The sequence below is a fragment of the Vitis riparia genome, chromosome 7 (assembly GCF_004353265.1).
Source record: "Vitis riparia cultivar Riparia Gloire de Montpellier isolate 1030 chromosome 7, EGFV_Vit.rip_1.0, whole genome shotgun sequence".
In the NCBI taxonomy this organism is placed as follows: Eukaryota; Viridiplantae; Streptophyta; class Magnoliopsida; order Vitales; family Vitaceae; genus Vitis; species Vitis riparia.
The window spans coordinates 5,643,773-5,661,941 of record NC_048437.1 but is presented as its reverse complement, the minus strand read 5'-3'; the positions used below and the strand labels follow the sequence as shown (position 1 = coordinate 5,661,941).

General features: G+C 38.4%; 2 protein-coding genes across 4 annotated transcripts; one reads left to right on the top strand and one right to left on the bottom strand.

The window, feature by feature from the left end:
* Positions 1-35: 35 nt before the first annotated feature.
* On the top strand, positions 36-4,030 carry LOC117917808 (ACT domain-containing protein ACR1). 3 transcript variants are annotated; one of them, XM_034834216.1, is made up of 8 exons: positions 36-384; positions 1,104-1,228; positions 1,320-1,365; positions 1,978-2,092; positions 2,325-2,392; positions 2,477-3,103; positions 3,193-3,297; positions 3,389-4,030. In XM_034834216.1, exons 2-8 carry the CDS (start codon positions 1,158-1,160, stop codon positions 3,761-3,763), a joined length of 1,407 nt encoding a protein of 468 aa, XP_034690107.1. In that variant the 5' UTR covers positions 36-384; positions 1,104-1,157; the 3' UTR covers positions 3,764-4,030. The 3 variants fall into 3 exon arrangements, with proteins under 3 accessions (XP_034690107.1, XP_034690105.1, XP_034690104.1); XM_034834214.1 differs by having other exon boundaries at positions 36-553; XM_034834213.1 differs by having other exon boundaries at positions 36-1,005.
* Positions 4,031-6,143: 2,113 nt separating this feature from the next.
* LOC117918343 lies at positions 6,144-18,148 on the bottom strand. Its single transcript, XM_034834915.1, has 3 exons — positions 17,473-18,148; positions 16,492-16,679; positions 6,144-7,091 (listed from the first exon to the last, which is right to left on the bottom strand). Exons 1-3 carry the CDS (start codon positions 18,080-18,082, stop codon positions 6,420-6,422), a joined length of 1,470 nt encoding a protein of 489 aa, XP_034690806.1. The 5' UTR covers positions 18,083-18,148; the 3' UTR covers positions 6,144-6,419.
* Between the last annotated feature and the right edge of the window lie 21 nt (positions 18,149-18,169).

Here is an 18,169-nt window from a genome sequence, read left to right as displayed (position 1 = left end):
CTGGGCTTTCAGGGCCCATTAATCTACCCTGTTGAAGCCCAAGTCTCGATTGCGGCTACACCAAAGTGGATTTTGGAAGCACATGGGTTTGCCAGCAGCGAAAGCGAGCCGCCGCCGCCGCAAATCGAAGATGATGGGGGATACCAGAGGAAGCGGCCACGTAGGTGGTTGAAAGCATACGTGGCAGAATCTCAAGGAAAGATTCCCACTGCTCCTAACTCCTCACGCGTACCCATCAGTCCCCCATCAGCCCTTTGCAGAAAGAGAGAGAAAGGGACAGATAAAGATTGAGGCGGTGTGGTGAGTCTAGGTATCTCAATTTGCAAATCTGGCCACGAAATAAGGGAGTAGAAGAGAAGGGTGTCCAGCCCTGTCCTGTACAAGGTATATTGATTCCATGTATTTCGGGTGTCCGTTGAATACGACTCTATGGCAGACCCCAACAATGCGCTCCGCTCTTGAATTTTTCTTCCACCTTTCTTTCCTTCCACGCCCGTCGTCGTCTTCTCCTATTGAGCTTCTCTGTCCACTGATTTACTTCTTTCCTCTATGGGTGAGTGATTAGGGCTATGCGTTTGAGATGGGAGTTTGTGTTGATTCCTGTTTCTCTTTTGACTTTCTAGGGTTTTACAATGATTACGATTTCTCAAGGGTCTCTTTCTTTCCTTCATTTCTGTACCATTGCTGAGGTCTCTCTTTTTATCACGGGAAGTTCGTTTCATTGGAGATCTTTTCTTTAGAAAATCCAGGCCATATAAACCCTTTTTTTTTCCTCGTCCACGCATTGATTGACTTTCTTTTGTTTTTCGCATTCCGAGCATGTATAGCTGTTTCTTTAAACTAGTAGTACACAAAAGTCATCAATGGTTTATCTGAATCTGAGTTGGAGACAGTTTTCTCCCTAGGATAGACCAGAAGAAGAAGTAGAAGAAATTTCGTGGCAGAAGTTCTAGGATAATAGTCTTGAGAAGCAAGCAAGACGCGCCAGCTTATCTCTTGCATATTGTTGGTTTACGGTTTACTTACGTCTTATTGTATTTTTGTCTTGAATATTCTATAACCCTACGCTATATATATATATATATATATATATATAAACGCAGGCGTTGCCACCATAGACTTCATTCCAAGAAGCAACTCAAGGCAAAGTTCAGAGGATGGAGAACTTCTACAAGCCTTATTTTGATCCAGACTATGAATCACTCATTGAAAGAATACATCCCCCAAGGTATCTAACTTGGATCATTCTCAGTTTAGTTTCCTCCATTGATTTAATTCTTTTTAATGTTTGATAGCAAATAGCATTGGTACTGTTGCAGGGTCTGTATCGATAACGACGCATGCCAAGACTGCACACTTGTTAAGGTTAGAAACACTATTAAACTACGATGTACATATGTGTCTGGGACGTTTTGTTGTTTAGATGACCAGAGATAGGAGAAGTTTATGTGCAATTGATGTCTAAGTATTATAATTGAGAATGGCCACTGCTGTGGAAGATTCCACGTATGATTAACAGAGATGGTGGATGTGGTGGATGCTATAATAATATACTTAGTTTATATATCCGCATTAGCATTAATTAATCTGCAGGTTCTAATCTTTGATTAAAGTTACAGGGTGTAAAGGGTATTCTGAGGCACCGAATGGAGAGCCTCTAGAAATCAGAAAGGAAAAAAGATGGGTGTGATTTTATGTACATTTTTTCACTTTAAATTTGTCAGGGTAACAGTCACGACTTAGTTGGTTATGTGAAGGACAAGACTCCCCAGGATCTTATGGTAAACAACCCAGATGACGTAATTCTAGTTTTGTATGGGAGCCATGAGAAAAAGAGCAGTATAGTCTGGAAAACCCTTTTATCTTTAGTAACCTGCAGGGTTCCAAAGTTTTTCGTTATGAATGAAAAGTAGTAAGAAAATGACATGACCTGTTAAGAGGAAGAAGCTTTATTTCACATGAGGTTGATGTCCACAGGTTGATAGCGCTAACAAGCACGGGATCCTGCTGGAGATGGTCCAAGTTCTAACGGATCTTGAACTAGTTATTTCCAAATCTTACATCTGCTCCGATGGTGGATGGTTCATGGACGGTCAGTGTCTCCCATCATCTTCTCATGTCGTTTGCTCCATTTTTTTATATTGAATTTGTTTCAAAAGTAATATATGTTAATGGAATAAACCCAACAAAGTAAATTTTGTTTTATTGAACCTTCTCTATCCCATATATATATATATATTATATATGTATGTATAGATGAGTCATCCCACTGACAGTTGCGGTGGTTCACTCATGTGGGGTTGTTTTGATTGCATGGCGTGCAGTGTTCCACGTGACGGATCAGCTTGGGAACAAACTCTCTGACGAAAGCCTCATACTTTACATTCAGCAGGTTCTCTCTTAGTCTCCACGCTCTCCATTCTCCCCCTAATAATTCTAATACTAGTCAAAATAAATGACTGATAATAATTTACAGGCGTTATGTGCGAATAGGAAGCAGGGAATTTCCAAGGAGTTGCAAGCCCGCCTTGGAAGAGAGATGAATCCACGACATGTTTCAACAGAGCACACAGCCTTTGAGATAACCGGAACAGATAGACCTGGTCTCATGTCCGAGATATCAGCAGTTCTGGCTGAGTTGTCATGCCATGTCACTGCCGCCGTGGCATGGACCCACAACTCCCGAGCTGCTTGCATTATCTGCCTGGAAGATGAATTGAAAGGTGGACCTATCAGGGACCCGGAGCGCCTGGCCCATGTGGAAGAGCAGCTTGAGAATGTGGTGGAGGCCCGCGACAAGAGTGGGGAGAGGAGGAGAGTGAGGTTAACAGCCCCTGTTGCTGGGCGAACCCACACTGATCGTAGGCTGCATCAGTTGATGTTTGCTGATAAGGATTACGAGAGGTGCTGTGGTGGGTGCGACGGTAGCAGTGATAGGATTCAAGTGTCCATAGAAACTTGTAAGGAGAAAGGGTATTCAGTGGTGAATGTGAAGAGCAGAGACCGTCCCAAGCTGCTGTTTGACACTGTGTGCACCCTCACGGACATGCAGTATGTGGTGTTCCATGCAGCTGTGAGCTCCAAGGGCTCCATTGCTGTTCAGGTAGATTCACACATTTTACCACTCAACTAAAATCCATGTGGAACCATGGGAAATTGTGTTTATGTTTGTTTTGCTTGTAAAAATTGCAGGAATATTTTATCCGGCAAATGGATGGATGTACTTTGGGTACAGAGAGCGAGAGGAATAGAGTTGCCCAATGCTTGATTGCTGCAATAGAGCGGAGGGTCACCCATGTATGTCCCTGAAAACTATTACTATCATGATGTCTATCATTAATCAATAAAAAAAAATGACATATGGAGTCATGATTTAATCCTTGTGCAGGGATTGAGGCTAGATATACGCATTAAGAACAGGTTGGGACTGCTCTCAGACATCACACGGGTGTTTCGAGAGAACGGGCTGTCGATAAGGATGGCTGAAATTGGGATACACGGCGAGAGAGCCAGTGGATCATTCTATGTAACAGACGTTTCGGGACGCGATGTAAGTCCCAACACAGTAGAGTTGATCAGGAAAGAGATCGGGGGAACAATTATGGCAGTTAATAAGTCCTCCGTCCCGCCTTCCCTGCCTGCCTCACCCAGCAGAGACAGAAGCACGGCAAGCAGCGTAGAAAACAGGCCAAGATTCTCATTAGGAACCTTGTGGTCTCAGATTGAGCGCTTCTCAAGCAATTTCGGTCCTATAGGGATGTGAGGCTTCAAATACTTGCCAGCCGCTGCCTCGGGCTGCTGTAAATAGTAGTTGCATTTGTAAATACATAGGGTGTGTTGTTCTCTCATAATAGCTGTTTGGCGCCCAAATCTAGTGAACTGTATATACAAGGTTATTGGTACGGTAAGCATTCAATACAGTACATGTCTAGCAAGCTTATCCGCACACGATTTGTCCTTCGGTACATATGTTACAACGTGTCACACATATACCACGGTAGCTCATTGATATGGTATTTGCGCATCAAAATCTGTACAAATAATGTCATTTAAACCTAAAAAGAAATCCAAATACGTTTCTAATTCTATCTTTGCTTTCATTTATGCTTATAAAGAACCCGACCTATCCAACCATTTACCATCTCAGCCATGCTAAAGAGCTTCGCAAAACACATCCTCTCGGCCATTGCTCCCCTGCCCTTCAGTATTTCTTTGTTGGAAGGGTCCAAGGTCAATATCAACTTCTCCTTCAGAATGGTATCCCCCAATAGTTCCCACTTAAGCCTCTTTCTATGGTGAGGCCAACTCCATGACTGCCAAGGTATGGAACAGCGAATGTGTTCAGTCTCCTTTGATTTAGCACTTCCTACCTCTCAGGATAGCTAATCAGATGAACAACAAAGACAATGCTTGGTAACCCTTAGTACACATACAGCAACAACATTCCACATATACAGCTTTACAGTATTGATGATGATCTCAAGAAATCATCTCAAGTCGTGTTAGCCACAAAAGAATTCTCTATGACTTTGTGCATCAAAACAGAACACTGAAGCTCGGATTCCTTCCTTTTTACTTGGAATATTTTTCCTTCTTTTGTCTACTTTGCCTACTCCCTCAGAAGCTAAACAGCAAATGGCAAACTTTTCTGAAGGGGGTTTCATCCGAGGTAGAGGCAAACTCTAAGCTAAGCTGTAGTATTGTGCTCAATGAGATTGAAGCAAATTCAGGACCCAAAAGAGGGAAAAAAAAAAAGGTTGGTGCTTCGGGTGACGGTTAAAGGGGACAAGTTTTCAACTCGTGTACTGATAAATGCCAATGGACAGGGGACTTGAACAACCATGATAAGATGGATATTGGCTAAAAGCTTTGGGACATGAACAAACATGATAAGATGGATATTGGCTAAAAGCCTTGGGACATGAACAAACATGATAAGATGGATATTGCCTAAAAGATTCCACCACACCCACATCTACGGATGAAACTAGTTGAAATCAAGAACCACTACCTCAGCCTGACCTTGATTAGTGCAAGGTCTTTTACGACCTGTGTAAAACTGGTTCTATCTGGGTCCAGAAAACAAGGTCATTCTCTATTACAAATTAGTTTGTAGTAGACCAACATGGACCTAGTCTGGTATTTGATAAAATCATGATGCAACCATGCATCATGCTGTAAAATTACCCATGTACTATGACAAATTGTAAAGATATATGCACAAAATATAAGATGCAACTTACAATAACACGGACCTAGTCTGACATTATATGGGTCATCAGCTGTGTAACAAAGACTTGGCCATGCTTTGACTGCCAGTACATGTGTAGGGGTCCAGTCTGCCAAACTTCCACGAGTCAGGTAGCCTAGACAATGGTAAATTGTTTTAGCTGTTCAATTATTTTTCATCCATATTCTGGAGGGAAAGAAGTTTCAAGCATAAAGCTCTACTACATGGAAACTTCACTTGCATTCACATATTCATGCAGTACTATTATTTGATGACCGGTTGGGTACATGTTGGACAGCAAGCACGTTCTAAATAACAATCTGTCATGTCCAACATAAGCATTTTACATGCTGTGAAGAAGAAGACCATAAACAACAGTTTCAATCCACTAAGTTCAGCATCAACACAACCAATATTTGACCTTTTAAAATCTAATAGTAGCTCTGGGTAATATCCCATAATAAAAAATAAGTCTGCTGTTTTTTTAATCCATGAATAAAATACCCAGGCATCTATGAGGTTTAAAGATTTTCTCTCAAAGCTGTCCCTTTACAAAAGAACCAAATTTCAATGATAGCATCTAAACTAAAAAATCTTAGACACATTGACAACATTCTGCTAATATGACACATAAAATAGCTATTCCATATTTAAACCATCAACAGTAGCATATGACTCATCAGGACAACCAAATAATTTCATTAATACAGCTCCCAAATCCAATGACTGATGATGGTTTATTGGATGGTTCTCGATTCGCATTTTCTGTTGTCAACATTGCTACACATAAAATTCCATTTTTCATATCCAGCTCAGACACAGCTTTATGCACAAAGATAGGGTTTCCAAAGCCTAATGTAGACTAAGGAAATCATATACAGGTTATCCACAATATAATATAGACAAAATGTCATCATACTATTAACATGCAACTCCCAAATCAGATTATTATGATGACGGTTTATTGGATGGTTCTCAATTTTCACTTTTTTCTGTCATCAACGTGTCTCACATAAAATTACATTTTTCATATGCAAATAAACATCCAGAGGGCTTTATGTACACAGATAGGGTTTCCAAAGCCTAATGTAGACAAAGGAAACCTACACAAGTTATCCACAAGATGAAGAAAAAAAAGTGGAGGATAAATCACATTAGCCAGAAATTTTTAAGGCTTTCACAGGTGCCATCAAACAACATCAATATCATCAACATCGAGCCAATCATTGGATTCCTTGGTCTCAGTGTTATGAGCACTTACCTTCTCAGATCCAGTAGCATCCTTAGCTGAGTCAGCAGAGCTGCTAATAAGTTGAACCCAATCTCGCGAGTCTTTGGTTGAGGAATCCGAGCCATATGTTACTTTCTTGTAACTTGTAGGCGCATCTCCATCATCCTCCTCAAGATCACTGAATGATACATCCTCTTCGTTAACAAGAGGCATGGTAGCTCTGCCAGCACCAACTATTTCTGAACTTTCCTCCTTCAGCCAATCATCACCATCATCCTCATATTTCTCATCCAATATTCGAGAGGAAGAACCAGATAGTGAATCTTGATTTTTGATCTCTTTTACTGGTCCTTCCTCAACAACAGACTTGTCAACAATCTGAACTTTAGTACTTAGGACTGTACGTTTCTCAGTCGGAAAATCAGATGCAACTATGGAAGTAGCTGATTCAATCGAAGATGTCTTCAATGGTGATGATTCAGATTGAGAACTAGATGGCACAGAAGGATGCTCTTCATGAGGTGGATTAGTTGTTTCTTTCAAATAAGTGCCCCTCTCAGACTCTGGTTCTGGCTTTGCCTTAGTTCGGCTCTGTAACTCCTGTGTCAGCTTTGCTCTTGCCTTCACTATCTGCATGCAGAACACAAGCCATGATGTTACAATAATGATAGTTAGCAGCTCAACTACTTGGAACAAAACTAAAAATATTTGAAAGTTCAAATATATAAATGTGCTAATGGCCATACTGCCACACTTCTAAGAGTTGACAATTGTTTTCTGCTTCCTATAGTGGAAGAGGAACCTTAACAAATTTAAATTAGTGTAGTGAATGAAACCTTTTCCATCAAACATGCTTTTATTAGGAATAAAAAGGCACAAATGCCAGCCTCCTAATCCCAACTATGGGATTCAGAAGCATGTCCAACAAATTTAAATTAGTGAAATGAATGAAACCTTTTTCCCCAAACATGCTTTTGTTAGGAATAAAAGGCACAAATGCCATAAGCGTCCTAACCCCAACCATGGGATTCAATGGTATGTCCATTTCATGTGGGTATGGGGTTTTGGGAACATGACAATAAGGCCTGAAAGTGGGGTCTTAAGATTAACATAGGCTTATCTAGATTAGAAATTTGACATAGCATAGTATATAAGAGACACACTTGTATATCAATATACTGCAACAAGGGCACAATAAATTTTATTTATTGTTTTAGGATAGGGTGGGTTGTGGTACCTTTATTCTTGCTGGTCAAGTCATAAAACATGAAGGTTATGCTTGATATATGTATATCATTGAATTATAAATTTTTTTATTGATGGCCTTGACAAATTTTTTTAAGGAATCGTTAGTAAGGACACTTGCTTTTCACTTAGATGATTTTTGGATAAATAGATTAGAGATGTTGCCATGGAGATTCTACCTTATTTTGGGGAATAGCAGAAATTTGAAAAATTATTCAAGTTGGATTTACTTTGATAATGCCCTAACTCAAACTTATGGTTATCATGAAAATGATTACGAGTGGGTGGATTCTTATTTTTAAGGTACACACTTCTGTTAGCAGGTGGATAGATCATGAAAATACTAATAGGCTACGGTTGTTAGGGGTTGGAAAGAAGAAGGCAATAGGAAAACTCCTTCAATGTAAACAAAGCAAGGAAGAATCAAGACCCTGAAGTTTTTGTAATTGGAAGCAAAAAGAAACATGTAATCAATATATAAACAGTATATCATATATGTTTATATCTGTACACTTCGTGTGTACATTGATGTGCATTTTGCACTTTTAATATATTCACTTATTTATCTATCCAAAAAAAATATGTTTATATCTTACAAGTGAGTATTAGGATATTTATATGATATATCTGATTTAGATAAAAAAAAATAAAAATGAAAGGTTATGATATTGGATTTGAAGTTTTTAAGCCTGGGAATCATATCTCTCTCTATATATATATTTTCCGCACCAATGTTGGGTATGGGTTTAATTGTTTAATCTTTCACATGTCAGGATTTAGGATCTAGGGATTTGACTGAAAAATGATTTTAAATGGTACTTAGATATAACATTAAAAAAAAAAAAACTAAAGAGCTTGGGTAGTAGAAGTTTAGGCAATTAGTAGCTGGAAATGACATATATTAGGCTTGTGCCCACTTCACCAGCATGTGTTAGCTTGTGAGGACATGTGAGTGGCCCTTTTGGGTTAGTCTTCCACCAACACAGGCATCTTGAAATACACCACTAAGTGGACTCATCATTGGGTCTATTGATTTAAATAATAAATTATACTTATTATCAATTAAAAGTGCTTAAAATTCATAATAAATAAATATGCATCCAAAATTACAATGTCAAAGATAGTAATCCTAAAAATCATCCTTCACAAATTGGTGATGATGGTGAGTTAATTGTTGAAACCAAAATTTGTTTTCTTCATCTTTTGTCTCTGTTATTTAGGGTAGAATGACATTTATTTTGCTTTGGGATTCTCCATTTCACTTTTAGCTTTCCAATCAAAGGTAGGGAAGCATAGTATAGCCTTGAAGCGAGGTAGATGTTGGTTTAGTGTTGATTAAAATGTTAAAGGCAAAGTGATGGGTAAGGTGTTGTAGAGGGGACATGATTTCTCAAGTTCTAGAGGGAAGGAAAAAGGGGTTTCAAGTTGAATTTTCATTACAATAATGCAGGGAGATTTCCAAAATGTTCCTCTTCTTTATTGGAAGATAAAAGATCCACTCTAATTTTCTCAAAAGGCAAGGATCTTCCAAGGGGATGGAAGGTTCTAGTTTCAAAGTTAAGGAGCTTAAGGGTGGTTCCTTTTCATAGATTTGAGCAAAAGAATCAAATGGTCAATTCACAATTGTGGGGGAAAGGCAAGGGACCCCAAGTAAGGGGGTTTTCAGCTTCCTTTGTAGAGATGGTAAGCAATGACCATGGCAGAGTGAGTGAAGCATTATGGATTCAAATGGGAAGGGAGGAAATAACAATATTCTGGCAAGGCTTCAAAGGTGCCTCATAGGTAGATGGGGTGATTCTTCTAATAAGTTTTCGGACTTGTTCTCACTAAAAACTTGGGTAGTGTACAATTGACATTTGAAAGGGAACCTTTGTTTGGCTTTCCTTAGTGGCTCCCTTGTATTGTTTGAGTCAAGGAAGGTGTGGAAGCTGAAAGGGTATTGCAGATGAGAGATTTTTCGCAGGAAAAGGGCTAAATTTGTTTAGATGGTCCCTAGAAGAAGGATTTTGAGACATGGAGTCGGTGCCCAAAAAGTGTGGGTGAGATTAATAGGGTTGCCACTTTATCTATGGATAAAGGAGATTTTTAAAAAGGTAGGAAACTCCTGTAGGGGCTTCATAGCCATTGATGAGAACACAATGTATTGAGATGACATGTAATGGGTGAGGATCCTTGTTCATTCCAATCGGGGGAAGGTCCCATGTAATTTGCAAGTGGTGATAAGGCTTTCTTGTTGAATTCAACTTTGGTGGGAGATTTTGCCATGGATGATTACAGTAGTAGCAAAGCAAGGTTGCAATAGGTTGGAAGTTGGGGAAAGAATGGAGGTGTCTTCAAGAGTTGGTGGGAGTGTAGGGAGGAATAATGTGTTGCGTGAAAATATAGGAGAAAGCATATCCATCAAGGGGCCAAAGAAGTTTGAAGCAGGAGTAAGGGGCCTACCTTCCTTGGAGGCTGATAGACAAAAAGGGGCAAGGTCTGGCAACAAGGTGGGTTCATCTCCTCTAGTGGATCATTTTGGGCATAGCCTAGGTGAAGCTATCTTGGAAGTCAGATGGGCCTTAGCACTATACAAGTAAGGGATCAGGCTATGTTGGCAAGAGGAAGTAGGTTTTAAGGCTTCCTTTTTGCCTTCAGCCTATGACAGTTCTTTGGTGGAAGCCCCTCTCGTAGGCTAAGGACAAGCTAGATGTAGCTTCTTACAACCCATCATCTTTTCCTTTTAAAGTGGGATGGGCCAAAGGTCAAAAAGCTAAGCCTAAGGCCGGTTCTAAAGCAAAGAGAACAGAGTTCTGCTCCATAGTGCGTAGGAGGGCAGTGAGTCACCTACAATTGAACCCTGCATGCTAGAGTTGATCCAAAACTCAAGGGGAAGGTTTTTTTGGCACCAAAGAAGCTTTCTTACTCGAAGCTCCTAGATTTGAAGATCTTTGTGACTCGATTAAGGTGCAGACTCTCATCTTCCTCTTCTCCTTCTAAGGATGGACATTTTGTTCTGAGCCTAGTCCCCATTAGGGTTTTTTTTAGGGAGTCAATAGTGGGAATTGTCAATAGGCCCTTTGGAGTTGAAAGTTGGTCATTGTTTCAACCTCCAATTGACTATCTTATGCAACTGTTGAAAGAGGGGACTTCTATTGGAGCTCAAGGGGCTAAATGTGGTCCCTTAAGGATGGTATTCCAAGATGAAACGTCATTGGTGTTTTCGGAAAATTGTTCAAGTGAGTTGGGGTGCCCAGAGGCCTAGGAGAGGCAGAGGGAGAGGGAAGTGGACGAGGTGATCCCCAAAAGCGTTTTCCGTAAGCTGGTAGTTTTTAGTAGTTTTATGGGAATGCCAATTGAGGGTTTCGAAAAGGAGGTTATCTCTCTATTGAGGAAGACACAGGCAAGGAGAGGATGCGATAATTCATCTTTGGGGGAGAAGAGGAAGTTGACCTCAACAACCTGCTTTAAGGACCTTTGAAAGTTGGAATTCTAAGTCAATTATAAAAGCTCATGAGGAAAAGGAAAAAAGGTCTATGGGAGTGGCAAGGAACAGGTTATCTTGTTGTATAATGAAGATAGAAATCAATTCTTGGAATGTTAAGAGGGGTTAATAATAGGGAAAAGTAGAAGTTAATAATCGTTGATAAGATCTAAAGGGGTTGATATAGTTTGTCTTCAAGAAACAAAGGTGGCACAGCCACTTAGATGACCATGCAATTGGTGAGGAGTTTAGGAGTGGGAACATTCTTAAAAGGGGGAATAATGAAAGCTAATGGATTAGCAAGAGAAATCCCAATTCAACAAAGTGTTGGAACTGATTTGTATGGAGGTAGGAGTGCTCTTTATGTTCTGTTAGATCAAAAACTGTGAAGGTGACTTTATCTGAGTGTTCTCAGGGGTTTATGGTCTAGACGTAAGAACCAATTTACATGATCGTATGTCTTCTTAATATTAGGTGAGATGGATTAAATGGTAAATTTCTACAGTCAAATTCTCTATTCTAGTCAATGGAACCCCATTGGTTTAGAACTCCAAGGGTTTGAGGCAAGGAGATCAACTATGTCCCAACCTTTTCATCTTGGTGATAGAGGCTCTTAGTAGGATTTTTTTTTTGGATAGATAGAGGCTCTTATTAGGATTCTAATGAGGGCAAGGAAAGAGGGCTTCATCTTAGGCTTTAGAGTAGGTGGGAGAGAATGGAAGTATCCCACTTGTTATTTGTTGATGACACTCTAATTTTTTTGAAAATGTAAATCAAGAGAAATTAGAGTATCTAAGCAAGAAATTCATGTGGTTTGAGATTATATTAGGCTTTAAAAATAAAATGGAAAAACATCAGTTAATTCCAGTAAGTAAAGTTGCAATGCGGAGGGTCTTACTTTGGTGTTAGGTTGTACGGTTAGAATCCTACCCACTACTTCCTTGGACCTCCCCTTGGGAGCTCCTTACAAATCAGTGAGGGTGTGAGATGTGATGGAGAAATTTTAGAGAAGGCTCACTTTGTGGAGGAGACAATACCTTTCAAAAAGAGGAAAACTAACCTTCATTGAAAGCACATTCTCAAGTCTTCCTATTTATCTTATGTCTTCTTTTTCAATTTCAAGAAAAGTGAGCTTAAGGTTAGAAGTTAGAACATATGCAAAGCGATTTCCTTTAGGGAGGGGAAAGCTCAAGCAAAAGTCCCATTTGATTAATTGATCTATGGTTCACTTAGATAAAAAGAATGATGGCATCAAAAGTCTTCATTTTTCTAAACAAGACTCTCCTTGGTAAATGGAGTTGGAATTATGCTTCAGGGAGAGAATCCCTTTCAAAGTAGATCATAGTTGGAAATTTGAGGCTAATGAAGAGGGATAGAGTATGAGGGTTGAGAAGAATAGCTATGAGGTGGGGTTGTGGAAGTCTATAAGAAATGGATCGAAGATCTTCAAAAGTAAATGCTACTTCATAGTGGGTAATAAAAGAAGGGTAAATTTTTGGAAAGATGATGTGGTGAAATTTCATAGGAAGAATCCTTTCCGATGTTATTCTCTATAACTGTTGATAAAGATGTTCAAGTATAAAGATGTGAGAGTTAGGGAAGAGGGTTAGTGAAGCCCTCAGTTTCACAAACAATTTCAAAGACTACAATCAGCCTCAATTAGAAAGGATGAAAAGGATAGACTAATTTGGAAGGAATCCAAGTGTAGCGAATTCTTTGTGAAATCTTTCTCAACCTCATTAACCTGAGGAAGAAGCAAGCCTTTCCTTGCATGCATGGCGTGAAACCCTTTGGTTCCCATGAAGAAAAGTTTCTTTGCTTAGGAAGCTCTATGGGGAAGGATTTTAATACTTAATCAACTCAAAAGGAGATGATGGACTATACCAAACAGATACTACATGTGTAAGAAGGAAAAGGAGTTAAGCTAATAAAAAACTTGTTCACTATCCCAAAGAGAGAATTATGCAGCAATTAGTTTTTCTCTTTTTGAAGTGGCTTAAGTGATGCATTCTTCAGTAAGAGGAAACCTCCTAAGTTTTTTTTTTTTTTTTTTGATCAGTAAGTGTAATATGTATATTCAAAAAGAGGCGCTAAAGAAGCGACTCAAAAAGCTACAGCATCGAACAACTCACCCCCTTACAAAAGAACCCAAGCCACTATGAAAGCACAAAAAACCCTCTCCCTTAACGCATACACACCCATTCTATAAAATCTATTAAGGTCGAAGAACCATCTTTTATCCACAATTTGGTTTCCGACCATAGTAAATACACAAAAGAAAATTTCAGCTTTTGGATGGACAGCACCCCATCCTCAAAAGCAATAGAATTCCTAGCCTTCCAAATAGCCCAAAACAAGCATAACGGTCCCAGAAGCCACGCCCCCTTCCTCTTCTTGCCCACAAAGGAGCCTCTCCAACCTATGAGAGTTTCCTTAACCGAAAGCGGAAAAACTTAAGAGACTCCAAAAAAAGAGAGTAGCAAAGTCCACACCTCCCTTGCTCTTTCACAATGAAGGAGAAGGTGGTCAATCGACTTCCCACACTTTTGGCAAAGAAAACACCTATTTGCCCAAGCCCACCTCCTCTTTGGCAAACGGTCCAAAGTTAACACTCTACCCCACGAAGCCTCCCACGCAAAGAAGCTTATCTTGGGCTAAGCACGGGACATCCAAATAATTTTTGAAGGGAACGAATCAGAGGACACCGGCTGCACTGCTCTATACAAGGATTTCACCGAAAAAACCCCATCCTTTGATTCCACCCATCTCACCATGTCCTCCTCATCCACCCTTACCATATTTTCTTCCAAGCAACAAAGAAACCTTCCCACTTCTTCCATCTCCCAATCATTAAACGGCATATTGAAAGTAGGAGTCCAACTTCCCCTCCTTTCCCTCTCGGCTGTCCACACTTCATTTACCCAAGCCTCTTTTGACGTTGCTAGGGCAAATAAAGAAGGGAAAGCCTCGCTTAAAGAGGAAACCTCCTCAGTTAGCATGATGGTTTTTTTTTTTTTATTTAGAAAGAACTATAAAAAAAAAAAAAATGAAAGGCCACCCCTTTGTGCTTTTTTTGAACATTATGAATTGAAAGAATAGGGATTCGATGATACAGAATAGTCGAATCAAACAATCAAATCTTCCTTTATGCTTCAAATTGAATTAAGTGTACAAAGATGACAGCCCCCTAACCATGAAAGGCTTTGTAGAAATTATATGGAATTAAATGTGTTTCACACTTCCTTTATTGGAAATGCCCACTAGTATGTTGTGTCATATATGACACCAAAACTTTATACCAATGTTTTCAGAACTCAACCAATCATTGAATTGAAAATATTACTAGTTTACAGTTCATTGGTCAAACTTGCAGTTCAACCGCAATTGAATTGATGATATCATAAATATATAATTTATAAATTATATAAAATTAAAAATAATTATAAGAAATTAAATATAGACATATATATATATATATATATATATATATATATAATTAAAATTTTAATAATATTTCATTTTTTATATTTAATATGTGAAATTAAACAATAAAAATAAATATAAATGTATTAATATTTTAAATTTTATTAAACATAACATGTATAATATTTAAGTATGAAGATATATTTAAGATGAAAAGAAAATTATAATATTTTATTTTTATCTTCATGTCTTTGTATTTTATTATTTTAAAATTTTAAAATTATCACATTTTTCATAATTATCATTACATATTTATTATTAAAATAAATGTGAACATAAATATTTATATTTGTTCAACGGTTTTATATAACAAAAGTTTGAAAAAAAAATATTAATATTTTGATAATCGAGAAACCTTCCATGACCAAGCTCTTAAGACTCTTAAGGGGGACCCAAACTTGGGGGTGTTGATCACCCTGCAACAACCAGCACCAGGTAAATTCAGGAGGTTGTATAGCACAATGGTCTAACCATCACTTTTACAATGGGAGGTTTGTAACTCAAGTCCTCTAGCATGCAAAGTTAAAGTTTTTTTCCATACCTATAATCAGTCTCATGTCAGAAGAACATCAATTGTATGTAAAGTATAAATACCTCGCAACAACCATTGCTTTCCAAGCGCATTAGTGGGTTGGGCCATTAGTAGTCTAGGGCTTGATGACGTGGGAGCCCATTATACCCTACAACCTTTGCAAGCTTGATGATGTGGGAGAGTATCATTTTGGGCTTAACTAGTTCTCCGTCCAATTCAACAACCCAACCAATTCAATACTAGTTCAACAAATAAACAGTTCACTTGGGCCACCCGAACTAGAGAGGTTAAAAAGTCAACCGACAACCTTTCTAATCCAATCGGTCGAACTGTCGACTAGCAACCTTTTCAATTTGGTTTGCACCAATGAACCATTTTATTATTGAACCGACATTAAACTATTTGAACTAGCAATTGGGTTGTCAAACCAAAGAAACTATTCGACTTCCTACGAACCGGTCAAGCCCAAAATACTTATGGGTTTCCACTTCATAATGAACCTTACATTACTAATAGCCCAATTCTCCACCAAGCCCAATCCACCAACAAGCTTGCATGACAAAGGTTATTGCAAGGTATTTGTAGAGCACATACAATTGATGTTTTTTTAATATGAGACTGATTACAGGATTACAGATAAGGAAAAGAAACATTTGCATGTGGGACGACTTGACCCATGGACCTCCAATTATAAAACTGAGGGTTGGACCACTGAGCTATGCAACATTTTTGTTTTATATCAATGTAAAATAAAATATATAGCAATATTGATTATTTTTTTTCAAATTTTTATCATATAAAGCCTTTGAACAAATGTAAGTATTTACGTTTATTCTTTTAATAATTATTAAAATAATATAACAATTTTAAAATAATAAAATACAAAAACATGGAGATAAAATTAAATATTATAATTTTATTTTCATTTTAAACACATCTTCATTCCTAAATATTACATGTATTCCATTTAATAAAATTTAAAATATTAATATATTTATATTTATCTTTATCATTTAATTTGATAAATCAAATATAAAAATGAAATATTGTTAAAAAATTTAATTATATATATTTTTAACTTCTTATAATTATTTTTTATTTTATATAATATATAAATTATATTTTTATGACATTACCGTTCAAACCGTAATTCAACCACCAATTCAACCAGTGAATGTGAATTAATAACTTTTTTTCATTCAATGATTGGTCTGATTCTGAAAACATTGTTTATAACCCAAAGAACAAGTGGAAAAAATATGAAAACCAAAGAAATTGACTGTTAATGATGCATGAAACCAACGTACTTGGGGAGTAGATAGAAGTTCAGCATCGTGTTTACTGAGTCTTGGATGCAAAAGCACAAAGTATATCTTCCAAAAGCAATCCTCAGTTAGACAGCCTGGGCAAAGTTCAATCCTCAGTGCAGCTAATCTTGGTGCAAGACGTTCAACAGCCATAGCATGCTCTTGTTGAGCATCAGACATATCAAAATCTGAAAATGTATGTCCCAAGATGCTTGAAATCAGCATGAAAACATATTAAAAAAAAATATATCCAACCACTGGGGAAAATTCAACCAACAAAACTTTCCACAATGGCATCCATGGGGATGCTTTCAGTTTTAAACTAAATTGACAGAAAAAGGAACCACAATAAAACTTTTCAGACTACATCTTAAATGATTGGCATCATATAACACCTACACATCAAAACCTCAGCATATTATCCTGACAGAATTTCTGATAAGCATATGAAACTAGAGTACCCAGACCTAGAAAAATATACATTTATGTCATAGACAAGAATACATTGTCCCCAAAATTCAATTACTATGGCTCTTGGGATTTGACAAAAGGATCATGCCCATAAGGGTGTTGTTATTCATAGCGATTATTTAAGAACTTAGCTCAAATGGGTAGATTTATTCAGAAAAGAGGTACACAATTGATTTTAGTCCATATGTAGCTCCTATGCCACCACAAAAGAGTAATCAGAGACAATTAATCCTTCAAAATAAGATCCGAGAACAATCTTGAAGCCCTTCAACAGTTCATATATGAATTTTAATGACAAGAGTCATAAATAACCTTATAAATGTAAACGGAACTTCATTTACATCAAGCTAAACTTAACAAAACTCACAGCAAAAAGGGGTACATTCTTACCATAAGACTAAATCGAGAGCAAGGACGCATGCACAATAAGATAGTTCCAATTCAACAAACAACTGACACAAATACGACACACGCAAAAAAAGCATTGAAGGTAAAGCCAATACTACATACCATCTGAATCTTCATCATCAACCAGAGGAAAATCCAACCACGTTTCTGGATGCATTGCTATATTCCTCACGAAAGCCATCACTTCCTCGGTAACGCCGACAGCACCTCCGACCAAATTATAGTCCACCGTTTCATGTTCCGATCCAAATTGGAGGAAATTCGAAGCAATCTTGGTAATCTCCGAAACAGCCATGTTATTCGACAGCTTGGAGATTCCAGTCTTAAATTTCCCCCCAATCTCCGATAAATCGCTGCGTATTCCCGCAATTCCCACTGGATCGGAAGATTCTTCCGGCGAGGATTCATCGAACGGAGCCTCATCGGACGGTTCCCGGCTGTTGGAATCAGAGATCTGATCATGCCGAGGGGAGGTGGGAGGAGGAGCGAGGAAGGAGGCCACGCCCCAAAACTGGCGGGTTAGGGTTTTGGTGAGCTCTGATAGATCTTCTTTGACACCTCGCCCAGTAGGAGTCTCTGGATCGATCTGCTGTTGCTCATCATCCGATTTTCTATCGGACAGTGATTCTTTATCGGTGACATTACTGGTGGCACCGTCGTCATCATCGTCGAGCTTCAGAGAGTTCGCCAGGGATCTAGCCAACCATGACATTTCGATCAGGATGCAAGCCCAGTACAGTTGCGACTCGCGAAGTTTCACCACTAGGTCGGTGATAACCCAAGACAAACAGTCGTGACC

Bases quoted from the DNA above. Each gene is read 5' to 3' on its own strand.
- LOC117917808 (XM_034834216.1), top strand. From the start codon at position 1,158: ATGGAGAACTTCTACAAGCCTTATTTTGATCCAGACTATGAATCACTC. The intron at 1,229-1,319 runs GTATCTAACTTG...GTACTGTTGCAG, and splicing joins GAAAGAATACATCCCCCAAG to GGTCTGTATCGATAACGACG. The intron at 2,093-2,324 runs GTCAGTGTCTCC...CATGGCGTGCAG, and splicing joins TGGTGGATGGTTCATGGACG to TGTTCCACGTGACGGATCAG.
- LOC117918343 (XM_034834915.1), bottom strand. From the start codon at position 18,082: ATGTCATGGTTGGCTAGATCCCTGGCGAACTCTCTGAAGCTCGACGAT. The intron at 16,680-17,472 runs GTATGTAGTATT...ATACATTTTCAG, and splicing joins TGATGATGAAGATTCAGATG to ATTTTGATATGTCTGATGCT. The intron at 7,092-16,491 runs GTACGTTGGTTT...TTCTGCATGCAG, and splicing joins AACTTCTATCTACTCCCCAA to ATAGTGAAGGCAAGAGCAAA.